Raw genomic sequence first — 24,021 nt, forward strand, 5'->3', positions numbered from 1 at the left:
TGCAGCATCTACATGCCGCTAACGCGACACTTGTATGCCGCAGCACTCGAACGATGTAGGACACGGTGCGCGCGCGCCAAAGCATGTGGCACCAACAGATAGGCGAATTCGAAGCAAGACGTGCAACGTGTATGGCAAGCGTATGCTTCTGCAGCTTGCAATATCGACAATTCCCCACAGCAATATATTTGCTTGTGTGCGCACATGGGTTTAAGCATGCGTGAGTGCCACCCCACCGTAGCTAGAGCAACACTTGAGCCGTGCTCGGCGGTGTGATTGCTCGCTTGGATGCCGACTGCCAGCCTGTTTGCCATTTAATATGATAATTTATGCACGAAATAAATTCCCTTATTTTAAGGCATACCACAGGCACAGACACAGGATGCGCTGGCGCTACAGCCACACACTCAAACACACGCCACTCGAAGCCAACAGACTCGTATTACATGCACATGTGTGTCTTCTCCATACATATTCATATGGAATGTAGGATGAATTCCATTGCTTCGCGGCTCCTCGCCACTGCGTCTATCATATTTGCCACATTGAAGGTTGCTCACCGACGCACTTGACTGCTCACTTGCGCTCCTATTTACTGTTTGCTGATTCGGCTGTTCGATTGCTCGCTTACTCGGTTGTGCTGTTTCTCTGCAGCCGTCAGACGGACTTGTGGCATTGCCGGAACGGTTGGCTGTGTGTGGTTTCCGCCGCAGCATTCTCAAGCGTGGTGCACATTAAATAAGCCACCGTATTGCCACTTATTCCTCATTCTTCACACATTTCTGCGTTCGCACGTAGCAGTAATACGAGTTGATTAGAGCGGAGCAACCAAAGAGTTCAAATTCTGTGGATAAGTTGTCTGCAACTTAAAGAATTAAAGTAAAATATAACTTTCACAGGCAAATAATTTGGATAACCACTCAAAAATAAACTTTGGTGCATTGCAAATTGGGAATTTCCATCAGCTCTCTGCTTGGCGCTTACCAAATACAAAGGCATTCAAAATTAATATTTATTTTTGTCGCAGGTTCGATCCCCCTTAATCCATGTATCCCGCCACACTAAACATGCTTGTATATTTGTATTCAATTTTTCTTGTTCATATTTTTTGCGATTAATACCTATACTCATAGTGAAAATACCTAAAAGCAATGTGAGTACACGAGTATACGAGTATATGTATATGAGCCAATGTACTCCCTACTCCTCTGCCGATTAAGAGTTGTGCAGCGCTCGTGCAGGTGCTTGTTGTGGAATTAAAATTGATGAACTATATTGTGTTTAGTTTAAACGATGCTTCAGTGCTGCTCCATTGCTTGCGTTTGGTGTTGCCGTTGGGTGCCAATTTTTCGGGGGTTCAAAGGCATAAAGTATAATTTTATAAGTGGACACAAGTAGTATTTACATTGTAAGTACTTTTCACTATTTCCAAATTGCTTACAGAAGTGGGAGCTTATTCACAGAACAGACTGAAAAATTTAATAAGTTAAGATATTCATAAATACACATAATAATATGGATGTTAATTTCAAAGGTCAAGATTCCTTTTAGAATACATAAGTGAAACATGTGAAAAATTATTCTGAAATTATAATCTCTTTTTAAGTCAAATTTTATATTAAAACAAATGAAGCAAAGCTCGTTTCGAAGCTCATGTTTAAAAGCTCGCATTTATTCGCCGTCATACAGTGTTTTTTCAGGCTTATTTTGCTTAATGTGTTTATTTAAGAATCTTAACATTTCTTTCTTTGCAGGATTGAAGTTGACCCAGAAATTACCAAACCATTGAACTTGGCTAACTCAGCTGTTTTGCGGGCCGTTGAAGAAGAAGAGCAGATGAAAAGCGGTAAGTCTATCTCTTTTGTTATTTGCTTTTTGTTTGGGTTTTTGTGTAAGAAACGTTGCAAAAAATGTGCCATCTTAAACCTATGTTACCTTTATTCAAAAAATGTACATTATTGTTACTCATGTGACAGTCTACATAAACCTTTCAAAAAAATGTAGCGGTAAAAAATGTAAAATAGCGGTTTTTGATTTAAATAAGGTGAATACACATCTCAATCAAGAACAGTTCTTCAAAAACTAGGAGTTTATGAAAATTATACTATATAACAATGAGTTGTTGGCGGGTTCGGGCACTTTTAAATATGTGCCGTAAATCACTTTTCCTTTAATTGCATTATAATAATCGGTTGCACCCGAGCTTTGCTATTGCTTACCTTTTCATATAATTTTTAAAGTAGCCCGTAATTCTCGAAAACGCCGATAATTTACACTCAACACAAAAACCAAAAGGCATTATTTATGGCGAGAGGAAAGTTGGTCTGCCAGCAAAGCGAACCGTCAACAAAAACCATGCAAATAGCTAATTCCCGACTAAATTGGAGCAACTCGCAGCTAACAACTGCAAACAAACTCCGAAAAACTTCGATAAACACTGTAACTACACGGCCGAAAGTTGTACATAAATGGTGTTGAACAAAGGCAAAATAAAACAAGCAAGGGAGCGCTAAGGTTGGGCGCAGCCGAATACTAGATACTCTTCCAATTTGAACAAATTATAGGCGCATTGGTGGTCGCGCTATGTCTGCTTTATTATATTTTTAAAATTTTTAATGTTAACATACATTCCGACGCTGGTTGTTGTTGCCCAATAACCATTTTACATGTTTTAAACTGATAGACTCCTAAGCCTTCTTTATGAAGGTTGCTAGTATTAGAGAGCTATGGAACATGTGTACCAACTTTCATGAAGATTTTTCAATTTTAACACAAGCTTATCAAGTAAGGTGACAAAAATATTACACCTTCTGCAACACTTTGCAAGCGTATAAACAAAAGGTTGTGGACATATGAGAGAAACGTCGCGAATTTTGTATTGCAACAGTATTTAATGGACTTCTAGGCTGGCTCATCTGGCAGAAGCTTGCGAAGAAGCTAAATTACTATAGTGGCGTCCTTCCTGGTTGTGGCCCAATGAACTGGGGTTGGCTCACTAAGTAACTTGGCCATTTCGCAGTCAAGTTGATCGCTGCCGAGCAAGGCCGTGGCAAAGCGGCGAACGCACGAAGCGAACTTGCGCAAACTTCAAAGTTTCTAATTGTTAAACTCGCACGTTTATCACAGCCAAAAGCGCATATGCAGCCAGCATTGGAACACGCCGTACGCACACACACCTCTCACACACTCTGGCTGCAGTTAATCGTTCAAAAAATGCCTCAGCAACTTTGTTTAGAGTAAAGCAGCACGCTGCAAAATACAGCTAACTGTTTATGTGTGGCATGCCTAGTGTACTCATCTAACCATACGCTCGCCGACTTCCACCCCCTCACTCGCTTGTCGAACTAGCCAAAGTTGGGCAGCGGCCGGCGAAGTTTTGCGCTGAATGCAAAAAGTTTCCAACTGCTATGCAGCTAAAAAGAAATACTAAATGGGCGAGGGTGGGAGAGGAGAATGAGCTAGTTTGCCAAAGCCTAGTAGAGCTTGCAAGCAAGTAACTAAACTTAGTTTGCAACAATAGTCGTTCGTGGACTCATAGGCTATCTACTTCCCTTGTTATTAGCTTATATTTTTGTTGTCTTACGGATTCACTAAGTTCAAAGGGAAATCATATGAGCCCGTATGTTTAGTTTGCTTTCGCCTTAAAACCATGTTGACGTAAAGCAAAGAATTTGTAGAGTAGGGAGCAATTGGTTGCCAACGCTGACACTTAAATTCCTTTCGAACAGAATAACCCACAAATACAGGAAAATATCTTTAATCAAAGTGAACAAAACGCCATAATTTCTTTACAGTTTTAGTTTTTTCGATGGACCAATTATTCAAATTGCTTATGGGGAGCTAGCTAATGCCTTGGCTAGCCTTAAAGTACTCCATTAAATTACCCCAGTTTCCAAAAACCTATTTCCAGAATTATTTGCTCACCTGTACGTTAATATTCCGGTTTGTTGATCGTTCATAAGCCACCCTGCGTTCATGCATAGGCTTCTCTTTTTAGACTAAGCTAGGCTTTCTGCATATATGGGCCTGTGTAGTAGCCAACAAGTGATTGTGAGAAAGATCATCTAACCATATTTAAAAAAAATCAGTTGTAGCCAAGAGCTCTCGCCAGAGTCGTAATTTAGGTAAAACTGCATCACCCTGTATAACGGAAGAAGTGTTGTCTTCCTTTTAATACGAATATTAATTCGATGAAACTTATTTGCAGCCTTGCAGGGCAAAGCAGTAGAACAGCTAATTTTATTTTTCTTGCAACTTTAATGGTTCACCAGATGGATGCAGACGCACATGCGTGCTTGTAAATAAATATGTACATACACATGTACAAGTGAGAACTGCGAGCGTGCAAATAAATTTTAATTAAACTCAAATGGCTTGAAAGATCCATGAGAGTGTTGCTGTTCAATTAAGTTTTCCACTTGTATAAGCATTGACAAATACAAAAACAACAACGAAGCTACGACAAAGTGCGAAGTAAAGAACTCTGGTGAATGTCTTTGCTTCACAGCCAATTAGTTGAGCGGTGGGTATAAGGTGGTAAGTATAGGAAATTGCTTACTCACAATTTCCTAATTGATTGCGCACTTCGAGAGCAAGTATGGTAAAAACTTTTTAGCTTTACAGTCCCAAAGGTTGCTGCTCTTGCAGTACTAGGGGCGCTACAATGGCAACACTTCGCTTTACGAAAATCCGCTTTTAACCGCTCCCTTATGTTTGATGCTAGATTTGACTTCTTTGTCATCTTTTTCAAAACTAATGTTTATTTGTTAAGCTAACCAAGGTTATGCGCTACATACCGAGTTGCCCAGTGAAATATTCTTGTCACATCGCAGTACACCGACGGCAATAGGTTCGAAATGTGACATGTGACTTGCATATGCATATGTGTATGAGTGTTTGTGCAAAAAACTTTTAATATTTAATAAATTAATAATTTTCCATTTTGCTGAGCAACAGGCTAATATGAGCATTATGAATAAAGTGTAAGCCTGTTGTAAGCTTACAACATAATAAATACCGTAATGTGTGTAAGCTCCACTGAATTTGTAATTTATGCAAATGAAATGGTGATTTAAAGCCAAAACAACAACGAAACAACACTACCACACTCGGAAACAGCACGACCGTCATAGCAACAAATCATAGCACACACAAACCCACACACCCACCAACACACATATACATACATTCGAACGGATTGCGTATTGATGATAAGTGTGTATGTGTGCCGTTCGGCACGTGCCTTTGCGACAAAATTTATTATTTGCCAAATTACTTCATAATAAGGCGCAAAGCACAAACATGTTTGCATTTAAAGTAACAACAAATACTACAGTTACTGGTTACTGGTATTACGAATGTACTTATACAAGCGATGTTCAATGTCGGGGCATGTGCTGCACAAGAGAGCTGCTGTAAGCACTATTTGCACAACCTCACTCCCAATTATAGACGAATAAATACATGTATGCAAATGTGTGTAGGTATGCTTGTGTGTGTATGTAAATTTGTATGTTGGGATATACAGGGCGTATGAGTAATTTGCATTTGGATCTAATGAGCCTGGCGATATCTGTATGCATGGGAATGTGCAGTTGCTCATTTTCATTGAATATGTACTTGTATGTGTGTACATATGCACACGTTCTCGTGAGTATGGAAACAAATGAAATTTTCGCACGTCGCTCATTTATTATTACACTCGCACACCGATATTACCTATTTTGATTGATTGAAAACTTATTTACTTATTTATAAGCTTAGATAAGCACTTAATTTCCTAAGCTTTATTTGCTGTATATTTTGCAACAATTCTTGATTTCTAAATTACAAAATCATTTCGGGAATTTAATTGCAACTTTCGTGCCAGCTGGAGTTGAATTAGAGCAATTTCCATAATTAATGCCAATGTCTCCCGTTATCGGCAGCCTCAATTAGCTCACTGTCTCCGCAAACACATGACCAGCAGTGGCTGCATGTCTGCAGTTCATTCTTCAATATCAAGACATTGGAGGCGCAATAATCACAAGGCTTGATGTGCATAGTAATATACGAAATGTGCTCGATTCAAGCAATCATATACATAGGTATATGCCTTAATGTAGTAGGGCGATAAGAGCCGTTATCGATCCCAGCGAAGCTTCTTGAGACCACCTAAAAAGTTCCACCCCAAGGTTTAACCTCAGCAAAAGCTTTGCGACAATTACGGTACGGCTTTGACAGGCGTTTGAGTTGACCGAAAGTTATTGGACCCATATCTGTCTTTTACCATACACTGTGGATCAGTTGTCACGTAAAAAAAGACACCTAGCCTTAAACTAGCCGGATGTTTTAAAATAAACGGACTCCACTGTATTTAGCTCTTCGCATTCAACTCGTGAAAAAGTCAGACCAATAATTCCATAATGCAATCGCTTTTGTTGGAAATGTTGTTGCCATGAAGCACACCACTGTTGCAAACAAGGCAAGTGTTTATGTGATAACAGGGCTTATCTGTGGTGGCCATTTCATTCTCTCTACTGCTGCCACAACTCTTTAATATCTTGTGCACTTAAACTGCACCATATTTAGTGCAAGTGGCTATTCGGTAACTAGCCCCACTATGGCATTCCGACCCAGAAGATCCATGTCCATGTGTTTGCTTATATGTATATCTCGAAAGCCTCACATTGTATTAGCACTTAACTACAGCCAAACTGCAAACTTCAGCCACTCATTGCTACTCTACAGCCATGCATGCTACGATACTTAAGTCCTCCACGCTCTGCAACACACGAGCTCAGCTTATACGCATACGTTTTGCTAGAGTGCTGATAGCTTAAATAGCAAGCTAGCTTATTAAAAGACGCTTGACTCTTCGGCAAGTGGAGTGACTTTGGTGATGGTTTGTGTTGCAAGTAAACAATAACTTGAATAAGTGTGCTTACTATATGCATATCCACATATCTGTGCCACCAGACGTACAAACACATACGTGAAGATGTGTGTTTGTGATTGTTTGCTCATATCTCCTCAATCGCACATGGTCCACAAAATATGGCAAATGTTCGAGCAAATTATCTTGGAAGTGGCTACATACGAATGCATACAAGAGCCTTTGTCGCAGATACCCCGGATATGCACATTGACCTCGCTCATAAAAACAACGGTAACAAGCCCACAAACCCAGAGCAAAATCGAAACGAACCTATTTCAAGCAAAGGTGAATTGAAGAATATTTAACCATAACTGAAAGTTCTCCTTTTAAAGAGTGTTATTCTTGTCGCGAAATAGAAATCTCGGGACTAGAAATGACACGAAGTGGAAATAATATTATTTTTGTGTAGAATACGAACTCAGATATTTCTAAGAAATTTCCGGCCACGCCACTGCTTATTGCGGACGAGGCGCTTAATAGAACCTCTTAGTAAATAATTTTAATTTATTGTGTTACGTAACACTTATTTGTATACATTTGCTGACGATATATGTACGTGTGTAAAGCATCGTTCGAGAAGTGCTGGAGTCAGAGAAGTTTTAAGCTCTTGCTATGCTTGCCATGTTGGTGAAGACATACATATGTGTGCGTGCATGTGTATTTGTTTAATATTACCACCATATTTCAAGTTCAACAAGCTTTCGGCGTCATACATTGTTAGTTCCTTAAACATGGGAATACAATAATATACTCTAACAAGTACACATCTGGACACAGTGTAAGGCCTAAATGACTTGAGCTCTCACAGAATCTGGACAAGCAATACATGCCGTAATATTAAAACAAGACGCCAAATACAGATAAGCACTCGTTGCAGTCTGTCCATATGACTGTCTTTAAATAATAGAATTCATGAAATAACACCATTCAAAGCCTAAAGTATAACAAGTAAGGAAGGGATAAGTTTGGGTGTAACCGATCATTTTATACTCTTGCAACTTGCAAGAATTAAAAGAGGCTAAATAGGAGGCTAAATTCAATATACTGACAATAGAACAAACAAAGGATGAAACTTCAAAATATATGAAGGATATGAGGTTTATATCAAGGTTTACACCCAATCTTTACATATTCAGCGCTAAATCATTAATACAATTTTATAGTTTCTAAGGAAACTTGTTCACTTAATTTGATTAAAATATCACAGATTTTGATCAACTTAAACTTATAAGAAGTAAAGTCAGCCGGATGTTGGAAAATCCTGACTTTAGTTTTATAGGGCTAGGGCAAGTTTTCACTCGACTTTATCCATTTTAGGCATGCATATGCGATGTTATTAGAAAAACACGCTGCCATAATTTTATTAAGCACACTCACAAATTGGCCGATATATGAGGTATAAAGTCAACAAAAAGTTCGAAAATATTTCTTTAAGATATATGGGGCAATCCATTTTTGACATGCAGACATAATATTATCAGGGGCTTGAAAAGTTATGGCTCGATTTTGACATTTTTTGGACTTAAAATTACCTTTCTTGAAGGCTCTCTCTCAAATTTTTATTTCAATATATTCATTAATTAATGTAAAGTCAAAAAAATCAGATGGAATTTAAATTTGTGTTGTATAGTAGGTAGGCGTGATTTTAATCCGATTTCGCCCATTTTTGCACTATGTGATTGGTATGTGAGGATAATGTTCCTTACCAAATTGGTCGTTTAGATCCCGAGATATGGGTTTCCACCTAAAGGTAGGCGGTACTACGCCCATTGACAATTTTTGTATTGGGTCCGATAAAGCTTAATAGTAGCATCCTGTGTGTCTCTGACTTATTTAGTTAATGAGTTATCGTACTTTTAGTACGATATACTATAGTATCATATCCGATTAGTTAATCCTCTTTAAAAAGGCAGCAAGAGGTTCATATGTGAAAATGCTTTGCTACATAATTTTAATCCTATGTTTAGGTTCAATTTTAGCAACTCTCCCAAGTATTGGCATATGATATACCGTTTTAGAAGCCCGGTATAATATAGGATTCTTCAGAGTAATAGATACACATAAATGTCTAATTTTTGCTTGTTTGAAATGGACAAATACATAATTGAAATGCTAAGTGATACGGTAATTTTCCACAACTGTTCAGCTTTCAAAGCATAGGGAAATGTGTCTTTATAAAATTTTTATATATCATTATGTATACACAAATACTTTGCTAAAAATTATCAAAAAACTATTTGATTCGCTGAGTCACAGCGGGCAACTATTTTTAAAAATTAGGTGATGTAGATATCCCCTTTTGAGTACACAACAAGAGTCTAACAAACACACTAACAACACTCACACATGTTCTCCTTACTTTCCCACACTTTCAAAAAAGCACCGAATCAGTATTCCTAATAATGTCTAATATTTGAATATATTTTCACTTAGTTTATATAGTGTGAATTTGTTGCTGTACTAAATGTTCGGTAGCAGTGTACATATAGCAACACTTCGAAAATAGAAGAATAAATAAAAGACTTTGGCAGCTATTTTTAAGATATTCACCTTGCGCTACATAGTATAAGAGAGAGACGCGCCGCCATATGTGCATGTATGTAAATACCAATACGCACACACACCTAAATACCAAAAGATAAGCATCAAAATATTCTAACTGAAAGCCAACTAGGTAGAAAAACAGCAGACTTATACCAATTATAGAACGACGCGACACCGATACACCAATACAGTTGCTTGTATGGAAAAAGACTGTCGGCTAACTAATTGCGCTTGCGAAGCATACTGGCTGTAAAGCAGCTTATGACTAGTCGATTTGACTGCTGGGTATGTACATGTTTCATCAATATTTCAGCAAGCAAAGCAGCAGCTGGTCAAATTGAAAATAAAAAAAAATTAGAAACAACAATGACAAGTTGACATCATTGTAAGATTTTATGAAGATAGCTGCATTACCTCGTTTTTAAGATTCTATTATCGAAGTACATATGTATGTGAAAATACAATGTCATCAAAGTCTGCAAAAATACACGAGGCAATTTTATCCACTTTAACCATAATTATATACACAATCGAAAGAAATATGGCATATGAAATTGCAATTGAATCCAAAAAATTGTTCAACTTTAACTAACTTCTTGGAAACTCCTCTTAGTAGTCTTCCACTCTTACACTCACTCACTATCCGTGGACTATACTGAATGGAATACAATGATCTCTTATAAACAAATATGTATATCTTGAGTCCCTTGAACGTTGACTTGTATTTTGTACATGATTTACTGGATTTTTAGGATTTGAATTTCTACTTTTTAACCTCCTACCGGAGGATTGTGAAAATCACCAATCATCGTATCTTCATAATATTTTATGTTCTCACAATTTTTTTATTTATGAATTATGTGCGTTTTGCAGATTGTTGTTGTACTCGAGCTGTGTTGCTAAGTATCGCTATCCATCTGTCGGAAATATTATAACAATACTCTGAAACATGTGTATGTGTACGTGTGCCTGTGAGTAAAATTCCAAAACCCCAGATGGTCAAAAAAAATATCCCCGCCAGCAATTTTCAATGTTAATTGTGCAATTTGTCACAATAGAAAGCAAAATATTAATGCAAATCTATTTTTGTGTGTGTTTGTCCTTCGAAAACATCAATTTCGACCGCAACTTAACGGAAAATAACAAATATTCAAATCAAACGGTAACAATCAACTACAAATGGCCAACTATAATGACTGACATCGTCAAAAACTCAAAAAAAATTATCTATATGAACTTGCAACACGCTCGCTTCTAACAGATGTTGCTTGTGAACGGAAAAGTCGCCCGCGGCAGCGCAGGGCACACCCTACAGCGTCTGAGTACTATGAGCAGTACTATGACCAAGCCATGCACACACCGGTGCACGAGCAGCAGTTGGAGCAAATCAAAACGCAATACCTGTGCCATCAGCACGACATCACCATTGACCGTGATACGGTGTTGAAGATAAATCGCCTTGCCACACGCAGGAATTTGCATAAACGCGACCACAGCTGGCCGCCACCGTGCAGCGATTACGCTATGGGGGCTGAAACCATTGCTTCGAGCAGTAAGGCCAATGCGGAAGTGGGCCGTGGAACGCAATCACTCACACACTCACGTAGTTCTTCAAGAGAACAACAAAGCCAACAACTGCGACATGAACAGCAACTAAAGCAACAACAACAAGCCAAAAGCAGTTGTAACAACAATGCATTGCACTTCGCAGAGAGCGTTTGTAAGCAGCATGGCATCGATGCGATACGTGAGAAATTCAATAGTCCCACGCGAATAATTGAACCGACTCCCACCGAGTTGCGGCAACGCAATAAAATGGAGCAATTGCAGCTTCGAAAGCAAAAACTACAGAAAAATGCGACAAATAAATCAGCACGTGTCACCGATAGCTCCCCTGAGACGCGCACGAACATCTCTACTGATGGCGATGTTGGCAAGGCGCAACAAACATTGACAAATGTGAACAATAACACGACTAATACATCATCGGTCAATGCGGCTGTAGATTCTTTAGAGTCCACCATCGCGCTGAATGTGGCAGAAACCACCAGTTGGCCTGCAGCCATAAAAAATGATGAAAGGAGAGGGGATTTAACTAATATTGCCACCTCTACCAGCTTCGAAGCTTCACATGATTACAGTACGCCGGTGACGCGAGGATTCTCCGCACCCGAAACGAAAGCGGCCGATGAAAATATTGGATTGGTGGAGCCACGGCGCTATTATTTCGAACAATTGGCGCGCCGCATTGAAGGACCACCTAAAAAATGGCACAGTTATGACAATATTGTCGCAGCCACATCAGACCAACAACAAATCATCAAGGAAAGTGTTGCAACAGCAGCCATCAATAATAATAGACAATCACAGTCGCTAGATCGTGGATGCGTACAACAACAGCGTAGACGAGAACAATTGCCACCACTAAAACCTCGATCAGCCGGCGGTGCGACCAGTGGTGGCAGTAGTCCCGCTGCGTGTATCACACCACTCATCAGTACAAGCGAATTTAATGTAATGGCACTAAAAAGCGACAGCAGAGATTTTGGAGATGGTCGCACTGGCGGGGCAAAAACAACACTACTAACGAGCCATCCATCAAGATCGAGTGAAGGCATGTCACCGCGCGTACAGCGGCGTGCCATTAAATTGGCAACCGAAATAAAAATATGTTACGATGACTCGGGCACTGTCCAATCATTCAATTCAACTGCTGCGAACTTTGATCATAACGGAGGCACGGTTTCCAGTAATAAGCGACAAATTCAAACTGAAGCTACTAAAGCAGGAAAGCTTCAAAGGAGTAACGTTAAAAAACTGCCAGCAGAGCCAGTTTGCACACAGTCTATAAGTGACCTGGAACACATACCACTGCCGCTGCCACCAAAAGTAGAAAATATCTCATCTACAAACGCAAAGCACATGGCATGTAGAAATACCACGGGTATCGGCTCGGAACGATCAATTGTGGTGCAACGATCCCAGAAACCGTCCAGCCAAACACAAAAGCAGCAACAACAAAGACAACATCGCCGCTGTATTAGCGAAAGAATCATACCCATCGAGCTAGAGAAGCACCCTGAACAACTTAAAGAAGTGACACGTCGCGATCTTAGCACCATTAGCGCGGATCAACTTTACGATGATGCTTGTATTTATTTGCGTTCAATTGATTTAGATGACCGAACTGTCGCATACATACCCGCCGCAATAACAATTGTACCCTCACCCCCTGAGGAAATGTTGCAACATGCGTCAGCTCATGGGCATCCGCAGACCTTCAAGGCAGGTATAGTTACTACGAGAAGAAGAGAACAGCCTCCGTCAACTACCAATCATTCATCGTCGCTAACTTTCGCTACCATGCCAAAAACAAATACTGAAAAATCTTCTGTAGATAGCTCTTCGAAACAGTCAATTGCTAGTGAGGCTATTAGTCGGAAGAGTAATAATAAAGTTTGTTGCAATGATGGCTATAAAATGAACGTGCCACCAACCGAACCCAATGAAGCTCATTGCAAAGAACCCACACATGCCATATATAACACCTCCAATATAAAATTGGATGCAGCAGAGCCAAAACACCAGCAGAAAGCGATGGAAAAAGCCAACGAAAATGAAGTTGCCAAAAGCAACAACCAAGTCGCTGCAGGACAACAGGGCCAGCAAAGAATACGCCCCAATCGGCCTCGCGGCATTTACTACACCGATGGTGAATACTTGTATGGGCCATTTGGTGAGATTCCTGACACTTTTGAAGCACACATTACACGAACAGTAAAAGTAGCACCAGAAGAGCCATCCAGATCCGCAGCTGCCACTGGTGACAGCAAACCAAATTGTGCTGATGGATATGAGTGGCAAATAAACAAGAAGGCAACGAATGCACAGCTGAAGGAGCAACAACAAAAGGGAGGTTGGGGCAATACAATAAACATGCAACACTCTCGGTCGCCACCTACAACAACGGTGGAGCCAACTAATGAAGGGCCAAGTCAAAATTCTGAACTAATGGAAGTGTCAGGAGCAGAACTGCAGGGGAAAAATTCTATCGAAATAGCAGCGCTCGAAACAAAATATGGACGCTTTCAGCAATCCATTGCCGAGCATCTGCGTCAAATTGACACCTACATGGAAAATGCAAAAGCCGCGCTAAATCGCAGTTTACCTCATTCACAACAAGCACACGAACAGGAAGATGGCAAAACCGTCCCCCCACGGCCAGAGAATTCACTGCGTCAGCCGAATGTATCACGGAAATCAGCTTCACAGAAAACCAAAACTCAACTGGAACAGTCTCAGCTATTGGACGAACAAGGCATCGAAGCCACGCTCACACCGGAGAGTCCCCTGCAAACTATAGCCCGTCAGTGGTTGCAACACAAACCGTTACACATTGTTAGTGGCACTGATGACAATCTATGTGAAATGGAAGCTCTTGTGCATCCTGCCATGCTGGAAAATATGCCTGTGGTTGAACAGGCTCTGCAGGATTTGTCCGCTATTAAGGTAGATGGTACAGCAGCAAATCTGACGGCCAAGTATATGGGCGATTTAGGAAGTCGAAGCGGCGACGATGGCAGTGTATTACAGCCACTAATGCGTCGCCTGATTGCGGTGCAAAGTAAACAGCCGAGCGCAGCACTCCCAGACCAAGCAGTCACTTTAAAGGATCGTAAAGATATCGAAGGATTGCTGCTGATTGAACACCATATTGCACCCACTGCAAGTTTAGCAAAACGTGTGACTATATTGGAAAACTTGGACGATGTCGCTGCTCCTCCTAGGCATAAGCCAAATAATATTGTCCTAATTGAAATGGAAGAAGGCAATAAGGAGTGTAATGTTAGCAACGAGATTGGAGCAGTAAATGACAAAATTGATGACAGCAGTAATTGCAAGCGCTTAACAGATAAGAGCAGTTTTAATGACATTGCTGAGCGGAAGAAAGCTCCAACAATGACTGGGATGCCTGCGGACAATAGAAACGGAAAAGTTAATATTACAAGCACGGATGATGAAGACGAAAATCAGAAGACGACCTCAGATATGAGCGATCGATTCGGTCACAAAATCAACTCGAAATTAGGCGCTAAATCAACAAGTACTTTCGATATAATTTCAACAGGTGAAGTCACCAACGAACATGTTATTGATGCTGTAGCCAATTATGAGCAACTAATGCAGTTGCAAGAAGACATGACGACAGCAGTGAATCCAAGGAAGCAAACACAAACACAAAAACAAGAATTTCAGAAGGTTTCACTCAATGGTCCAGACCTTTGTCCTGCAAAAACAACACCCGTACCCAGGCGACGTGCAACCACATTGTCAGGAGAAAAGCCTACAATATGCACAATTGGAACACGACCAGCATTCACAGTGTCGGCAGGCGAAAGTAAAAACGAGCAACGTGAGACCCTTACTAGCCGCTGGCAAAATGAGTCCTTGCAACGACAGCAGTGCCAACAACAACAACCACAGTCGCTCTCATCTGAACCACCGCAACCTCCAACTCCACCAATACCGCCGCCACTGCCGCCACTTACCCGTGCGGGAAGCTTACCGAAAGATTTATGCAAAAGTGTGGTTTCTGGTTATATTTCCACTCATCAATCGCAGGAGCAGCTGGTGGGACAGGTGATTGACAAGCTGCAGGTAGATGTGGCGCAGCAAAGAGATTGCGAGCAACTAAAGCAAACAGAGCAGAATGAATTCGTAGCTGCAAGTGCTATCGAAACCTCAAATCAAGATCTTCTCAGAGACCCGTTAGTTGAGCAACGACAGCCAGCCGAAGAATTTGCAATGCAACAACTAAATCAACAGCAATCAGCAATTCTACCAATAACGAAGAGTAACCAAAAACCATGCGACCAACAGAATGCGCAATCAACTGAAATCACAATCCCACGCAGTAGGATTAACACGCACTCTGCAGAAGACACGAGAGCTGCTCACGGCATTGTTGCAGCGGCAGCATCACAGATGGCTGCACAGAAGGTGGTAACAGACGAATCCACAATAACGAGTTTAGCTTCAGACGGACTACACAGGCGTACGATTGCCGGGCGTCAAGGCAAATTAACGGTGCATATCAATGGAGACAATAAAAATTATCTTGTGTCGGACAGCACGGATAGTTTCGATACGTACAAAGCCACCTACGAAATACCTAGCCCCTGTTTTAAGCAGCAAATAATCTGGAAGCAAACAGTCAATGTGCCACAAACTAAAGACAATAAATTCGCCACTGCCTCGGAGCTAGGCAAACACATGGAAGATAACAATAATATGCATTTCGATGCAAAAGCCGGGGAGGCAGCAACTGCAAGCAATCAATCACTTACGACCAGGCTCCAGTTTGTCAAACAGCAATCAAGGACTCCCTCCCCAGCCGCTTTGAAAACACGTCTACAGCAATCTTCCGCAACTCAATGCTCACGCAGTCGGTCCAAAAGTCCATGCCCAACGCAAACCAGCCGCTCGCCCACGCGCAAATATCCCGCTGCATTAATTGAACCTAACGCACCGACCCGTGCCGCCTCACCATTCGGACTGAATCCGCTCGACATTACAGAACTGATTGATGACACTGCTCATGCGTACGATGGTGCAGATAGTGGCAATAGTGTGGGGATCTCCAAACCGACTTCGAGCGCTCAATTAGGCGACACCAAATTTGCCTGCACGCCTGCAACGTGTAGGCAGTTGGCCGAGTTTGTGCCACAGGTGGAAGGTCACAATGTTGGTTTATTGGTGCGTGCATGTATCGATGCACAATCACAGCAGCAGAGGGTAAGAAAAGTGCAGAGTATGCCCCAAACCATCACCGCGCAATGCAACGAAAAGGCGCAAATTGAAATGGACAATGCACTCACGCACAGCGCCGCCACGCGTTATGTTGATGCCGATGCTAGTGCCAATTATGGTGACGACGACGGTGATGATGATGTTGACTACTGCGTCGACGAGCGGCAAAAGCATATCGCTTATGGTGACAAACACTCAATAAAAGGTCCTTCGCCAGCGGTCCCTTTAACACCATCACCATCCTCAGCGTACTGTGCACGTGCTGGCAGGTTGCAACCAAGGATGACCGAGATGATGCATGACGCCTGCCGTAACGTAACGATGACGACACCCCTTGATATACACGAACACAGAACACCAAAAAATATACAAACATGCTCGATGGCAGGCAGCATTGTTGCTGATTCAAACGCCACCGCGGCCGGGATGGGAGAATCACATTCTCTGTCTGAGAGCCAGCGGGGACACCGCCGCGAAGCGCAGCAACAGGAAGTTGTCCTGGACAACGACAGCCGGCAGTATAGCCTAGATACCATTGGTGAACCCGCAGTCGCACTGCCACGTGAGAGTGGCATAATTAATCGGTCGTTCGATAATGTTTCACCGCGTCCCTACATCAGCGTCGAAGGTATTACATGTGGAAATATTATCTTGTGTTTTTGTGCGCTTGTGTTGTCAAGTAGGAGTACATACGTGTTGGCTATAATATGCGGCACGTGTCGATGTGTCGTGTGTTACACGTGATATTGAAAGGATGGCGAATTTCTGTGCAACTGTTTGTTTGTAACTAAATTATCGCTAAGAATCCGGTTACTAAAGTCCGATTACTTACGATTGCATTTCATTGAAGGTATGTAAACATACATACGAGTATGTGAATTTTATGAAATTTAGTTTTGTTATTCTGCCCCCAACAATTACTGATCGCATCCATGACGGTCGAAAATTAATTCCATTTTATCGGCAACATTCTGGGAAGACGTTTCTTAGAGTAGGGGTTTCAACTTAAATCGACGATCTAGCATTGTCAGTAGGGAGACGAAAATACTCTGCCGCAGTGTCAAACCCTGTGTAGAGTAGTTTCAATGTCAAGATTTCCTTATTAAAAATTATTCAGAAAATTTATACTTGGTAGTTCTTCTCATAATGGAGGTGTTCACATATAAAGCCTCTTACCTTTTTAAAAGCAGGGCAAGTAACACCCTTCCTTACAACGATTTCAATTTACTTGTTTTCAGCTAAATTCGCGTAATAAGAAATTATTCACAAAACTTTAAGCAATCAATCAAAGAAGGAAATATGTGAACACTTCTATCTAGTTGCATTTTTTGGTTCACAAATACGCGAGCAGAGCAGCCAATGAGCGAATCTTGAGCAACTCATTTGCATAGAGTGAATAATGATTTAATCCCAAACTGAATGGAACAGTTCTGACAACAGTCAAAATAATTTTTGTGTAATGATTAATACAACACAAAACCGGTTGTGAATTGTGATAAAAGAGAAAAAACCATAAACCATAAAAATATATGGTATATATATTTCTATGTGTTATATCCTAGATGCCAACAGACACTCACTGAGGCGTATGTAAGCAAGACAGGCGAGGCGAGACAGGCGTTGCATGAGAAGATAATAATTCATGCGCCGACAGGATGAAATTAATTAACATGATATGCTAATGAAATTTTAATATCTCCGCTACATTTTGCTCACAAAGTTCCGTTTTCGCGGTAACGCATAGTCTCGCCTAAGCCGTTAAGCATCGTGTTGGCGGAAATTGTAAGTCGCAGCTTTCATAAAAAGCATGAACCTTTCTCAAATTTTTAAGACATTTACGCACACACAAGCCCACAAACCCCAGTGGCTTTTTATATTTGTATGCATCACATAAATACTGTCAAATGAGCCATTTAACGGTTCTGCTGAAATGGGTCTTGCTTATCATCGTCATATGATGGATATACAAAAATACGAAAGCTGTCATTTTTCGCCGACAGCGCAGATACAGTTAATACGAAAATGGTAACTTTTCTATTAATCTGATAAAAATTTTACCAGAAACACTAAGAAAGCGAATGCAAACTGTAAATCAAGGTAAACTCAGGAATGCCACAGTTATTGCGGAAAAAAACTCCCAGGTTACATAAGTCTCCGTAGATTGTGTGAAAATATTGTTTATATGATTCGAGTATATTGCCAATACCGATCAGTTTCATGACTCACTGAAGCAATAAAGCTCAAATAAGGAGAAAAAATCAAGGCAGAAAAATGTGCAATATTAAGCGTGTCGGCATCATTAAATGATATTAGAAGTTTTGTTGTTTCTATGTATTAGGTGTACATGTGGTCTTCCCTTTCCACTGCGCAAAACTCATAATAAATTATACCTAAGGTATCAACGAGACCATCGCGACGCGCCATCCTTTGTGGATGGTATCACCACTGCTGAGTCTAGCGCTCCCAAAGCATGACTGTTACTTACCGCAAGTTTCCTCTGCCTTCACCGTTATTTCCTATGCATCACGGCACACTCTGTGTCATAGAACTTCACACACGCTTTTAATTTCGACGCTTTATTAATTTAGAAGCGAAACACATACAACGCACTCTTCTCGCTCAACATAGATAGCTACTTTATGCTATACTCGTGTGTAAAGTGAGAATATTTTTGTTGCCGCTGAGCAGGATGTCCTTATTGCTGTTGTTATTAATTTGGGTATTTATATTATATGTTTTGCTGTTGCTGCTGAGTTTACACTTTTTAATGCCAATGAAGATAAATCTTCTCTAATATTATATAATTACTAAAATGTTAGTATTCATTATATCCTGAATGGGCTTTATTAAGTTTGCCACGACGATTGTAATACCCTGAGGGAAACATCTGACACCCTATAAAATATCGATCTGAAATTTTGCACACGTTCTATTCTCCCCAAGAAGCTGTTATAGCTGCCATACAAACTAAACGACCGGAATGAAGTACTTGTATAGAAAACTTTTTTTATTTCACGAGATATATTCGCGAGATTTAGGAAGGATTATTGTCTAAGGCAATAAAGCAATATCAGAAGAAAATGTTCAGATCGGATAAATATAACATGTAGCTGTCATACAAACTGAACAATCAGAATCAAATTCTTGTAAGGAATATTTTGTGTTTGTAAAGGGTATCTACGGTGCAATCGAAGTTAATGGTTTTTCTTGTTGTATTTCCAATTATATTTGCCTTGAATATTTTGTTTCAATATTTGCAATATTATATTAAATGTAAGTATAATCAGCTGGTTTACAACTCTTCTCTTAATACATATGGGGTCTTATAACTATCATATTCCTTTAGTTCTGTACTAAGTCTGATACATAGAGTTTCGCAAAAGGAGCGCCGAGCATATTCAAATGCAACCATATCGTTCTACTAATGCCATTCCTAGCCTACATGTGTTTTAATTTATTAAAATAATGTCATCAATATTTTTATTTACGCCATATTGTCTGTTACTTCACCCATTTGGCAGGGCAAGGACAAGTTAGTCGAATTTCCACTTTTAGCTTTCAAATATTTTGTTTCATTAACATCATTTTTGTTTCACCCGTTTTGTGCTTCGCAGGCGGTACGTGTGTTGATGTGCATCCAGATACTTTGTAAGCGGCTTAAAAGCGCGCTTTTGTTCTTGTTTATTTTATGTCTTAAGTTTGCTTACATTTTGCCTTAACAACAGCCAGTCGGCCTACATTCGCTCTTCATCCTTTTTCGATTTGATGCGCAAGACAAATATTGGCATTCCTTTTCATTCGCAAACGCGAACCGTTCGAAGACAGGCACAGTGTGCTAAGAGACCTAAATGGAATCCTTTTTCTCTCAAAAGTATCGTCAGCACTTTTATAAACATTGGTTTTAATCAACCGGAGGAAGGGGTTTGGAACGGCATATTCTCCTTTGACTAAAACTCTTTAGCACCTGCATGCCAGAGAGTTTAAATATTTACCCCGAGTGGGATGGGGATGCTGTAAAGCTGCGGTTGCGGGGCTAATCGCTGCTGAGTATTTTATAAGGTGATTAGCGTTGAGCTATTTACACATCGGCTAATTATTATTTATGGAAGTTTTTAATTACGAAAAGGTACAGTTTTTATCAATGCTGATGCTTGCTTAGATTTGTTTTACGCTTTTACCAACATATTAATTGAAAATCATACAGTTGTTTACCCTATTTGATGGAAAATTTACGTTAAGTTCATTTCAATGGCATGAAGCGCTTCTGCGGCAGTCCACATAAAAAACCGCAAGCCCATAACGGTGTGAGTCGAAACTATAAAATCAACATTTTTCATCGGTTTGTTGCAATTTAATAAATGTGTTTTCTTACTGTCACAAGCAGCAAGTGATACATTTTCATTACAATGGGCCTCGACATCGCGCTGCCTGCACGTAAGCGATACGAACAATGCGAATGAATGTGGACACATTTGTGCAGTCATGTTTAATGCCCACGTAGATTAAATTATAGCCGTATAAATACAAGTAGAAAGCGTCTGCTTAGCTGGGCAACCCGCTAATTTTTACATCATTCAATTATAAATCGCCACAGTGCTAAATACTCTATGTGTTGTAAACATGAATTCAAAAAATACAAAAATTTGTAATATTCTTCATGAATTGTTTTTCTATGAAATGCAAATCCTTTAAATAACTAAATATTTAACGAAAATAATGCAAAGCATTTTATATTTAGCTGACAAAGCAGAGCGTGTTCGTGTGCACATTGCTGTATATTTATAAATACATGTTGGTCAAGCTGCTTATTCATTGGCGAATCCGCGACGAGGCCAAATAAAACGAATATATTTTCAGCTGTTGCCGCAGCTGTTTGAAAAGCGTTCGCGTGCAATTTTTTTGGTGCAAAAATTTTATGAAATGTAATCATAGCTCTAGCCTCAGGCGAAGCCTTTCTAAGTTCGACTAGTGACTGCCCAGCACAGCAGCTGTTAGTGGGTTGTGTGGTAGTGGGTATATTGATATATAAAATTTGCTCTATCTCTCTCAAATTTTCTCATTTCTTCTTTTGTAAAAATCTCGCTCCTTGAATAAAAAAGGTTCAGGAAAGGCAATATTTGCCACAGTAATTTTTGGTCTTTTTGTTTCTTGACAATTAGGTTTTATACTTATTTAATATTTTATTAAACGAAATCTAAAACCAGAAAATTCAATATATCTTAAAGGCCTTAAGTAACACTCACCTATGGTATATTCAGAAAAACAGCATAAATTCGCATTATACCATACAGCATAACATGAAAATTGGAGTCATTATATCTTATTACAACTATTTAGATTATCAATGAACAAACAACTTAATTAATGACATACTTTCAAATGGCAAGCAAACATTAACTTTAACTTATAGGGGGGTAATAAGTTAAAATTAATTTCGAACCGACCTTACATCGATTAACTAACAGTACGATCTTAATATAATCAATGTAAATACTACAAAGTTGAATGTAAAATAGAAGAAACCCAATTAAATCAAACGTTCGAAATACATCCATTTAGCTTTGACCTCGTTTTCAAAATACTGTTTCACTTTGGAATATTTTGAATTTCGATTTAGTACGTGATAGTGGTTAATTTGAGAATTTCCATTTGAATAACAACAACGTGTCAGTCATAAATAATTACAACAAATATCGAAAGCATACGCAAGGCAATGGCGATGATGATCAGGTGAAATTATTTTTAAGCGATCGCCTCAAGGCTGCCTAGCCGTTTACTTTCCCGCCTGCACACCGGCCGAGCATGACGCTAACACATTTCCCCCTTTACTTTTGTTATTCAGCAGTTTTGCTGGCAACATCTTGCTCATATCGAAGCGAAAATTAATGAGTATACATAAAATGTTTAAATAGAAAAATATGTAGAGATATAACTAAAAAGTTGATGCAGCGCTAACCGACAGTAAAAGACAAAAAATGCGATCGCTCGAGCAAGCCATCCAAGAAGTGGAATATTTTCATTTCGTTTGCGAAAATTATAAATAGAGATCTAGTGTTAGTGGCGGCTGACTTTTATTTGAACAAATAACAATTATTATGAGTATGCATATGACATGACAGCTGATCCTATCCGTCTTTGCTGCGCTTTTATCTGATTGCACCTGAAAATTTCAATCCACACCAGCTTTAGCGTCAAGGCGCACACCAATAGTTACATATTTTATCTGTCTTATGCATTGGAATGCGAACAAATATGATTGTACGCTCAGGGCAAAAACGGCGAATGTGTAAAATTTCATCAGAAATACAAATTAAACACAATGAAAAATAGCATTTAAATGTCCAATTAATAATATAAGAAACAGCGCTTCGTAACAAGAATAAAATCCTATTACATCAAGATTCCATAAACTAAGCTTGAATCACACTCCTTACAAAGCGTCCACGAGGTCTCTTGTATATCATTTCTTATTTGCATTTTAAATTTCTGACCATTTACAAATACTAAATTATTGCATACACACCGCAATTTCCTCAAGAACATTATATTTTTCCCACAAATATTCCTCTACTGTATTACACTATTTAAGAGAAATGCTAATGTGTATGAGTAATTTGACTAATTATATTGGTAATAAAACTGCTTTCACCCAAAAACCACTAAAATGTTTATTTAAATCTCTCGTTTTTTTTTCATGTGCGCATGTAGGTGTAGATCGCAAAAATGCTTAATGACGCGCACTTGAATTATTCATTTGAATAGCTCAACTATAGCTGTACACTCACATGACTACTTGAAGTAGTTATCTTTTGTCATCTCTGCTATTTACGTCACTTTAATCGCGGGCACATTTTTAAATTGTGATGACAATACAATATACTCATGCGATTTAGTGGCACACCAGCCTCAAAGCATTTACATAGGCACACTGGAAAATTCCTGCCTTCCAGTGCTCAAAATATATTATAATTACGTTGCGAAATACATTCAAGAAAACTTTAAGCTAGGTAATTTGTTAAATTCAAAGCACTCTTGCGTTCATCTCGAGTTGAGTTACAAAGAATTTATGCCATTGAATGCCTTTTTGTTTGGATTAAATAAAAAAAACATGCACTTTATTTTGCATTCCGACGTTTTTAATGCCTTTAATGGGCTAATCTCACTGACTATAACTGTTAGGAACAATAAATGTATAAGGCTACAGTCCCTTCTTGACTTATGTCAGGATATGCAACTGATGCTGTCCGTAAACTCAATAGAGGAGCACAAACAAAGTTTTATTTTTTAATTTAATAACATAAGTGCAAATGCATAATATGCAAAATATGTTTTAAAACAAACCAATACTTAAAGCCATTTCGTTTTACGAGCTAAGGCGAACATTTACCAAGCAATTAATGAATTGCAAAGAACTAATTTTCCGAAAGTGTTATGAATATATATCCTTGATATGTGGTTTAATGGTATGTGCACGTATGGCATGCAGGGCAGTTGAATCGGAAATAAATTTTAATGGTTGCAAGTGTTATTCGACCACTTGCACACACAGTCGTTAAAATATTTGCTTCGAGAAGCAGCCTAAAACAATTTGACTAAAATCTATATTGCAACTAAATTTGCAGCACCTCACACGCACACAGCTACACCAGCTCATTGATTTTTGTATAAATAAATTATTAATTAATTGCCAGCAAATGAACGAATGCTTTGCATTTGAAGTAGAACAACCCACTGCGATTCTCAGGAATTTA

General features: G+C 39.5%; 1 protein-coding gene across 13 annotated transcripts in view; it reads left to right on the forward strand.

The window, feature by feature from the left end:
- Positions 1 to 24,021, forward strand: part of LOC106617608 (uncharacterized) — a 112,049-nt gene that overhangs the window by 58,099 nt on the left and 29,929 nt on the right. For 8 of the 13 annotated variants that reach the window (XR_011397002.1, XR_011397001.1, XM_070111637.1 and 5 more), the window contains exon 1: positions 10,727 to 16,898. Coding sequence is in view for 11 of the 13 variants with exons in the window: in XM_070111637.1 (XP_069967738.1) it covers positions 10,811 to 16,898 (6,088 nt within the window). In the remaining 2 variants the exon portion in view is untranslated. Of the gene's footprint in view, positions 1 to 1,754; positions 1,847 to 10,721; positions 16,899 to 24,021 lie in introns of those variants that run through there. The other 5 variants (XM_070111632.1, XM_070111635.1, XM_070111642.1 and 2 more) reach the window with 4 other exon arrangements.

The sequence above is a fragment of the Bactrocera oleae genome, chromosome 6 (genome assembly GCF_042242935.1).
Source record: "Bactrocera oleae isolate idBacOlea1 chromosome 6, idBacOlea1, whole genome shotgun sequence".
In the NCBI taxonomy this organism is placed as follows: domain Eukaryota; kingdom Metazoa; phylum Arthropoda; class Insecta; order Diptera; family Tephritidae; genus Bactrocera; species Bactrocera oleae.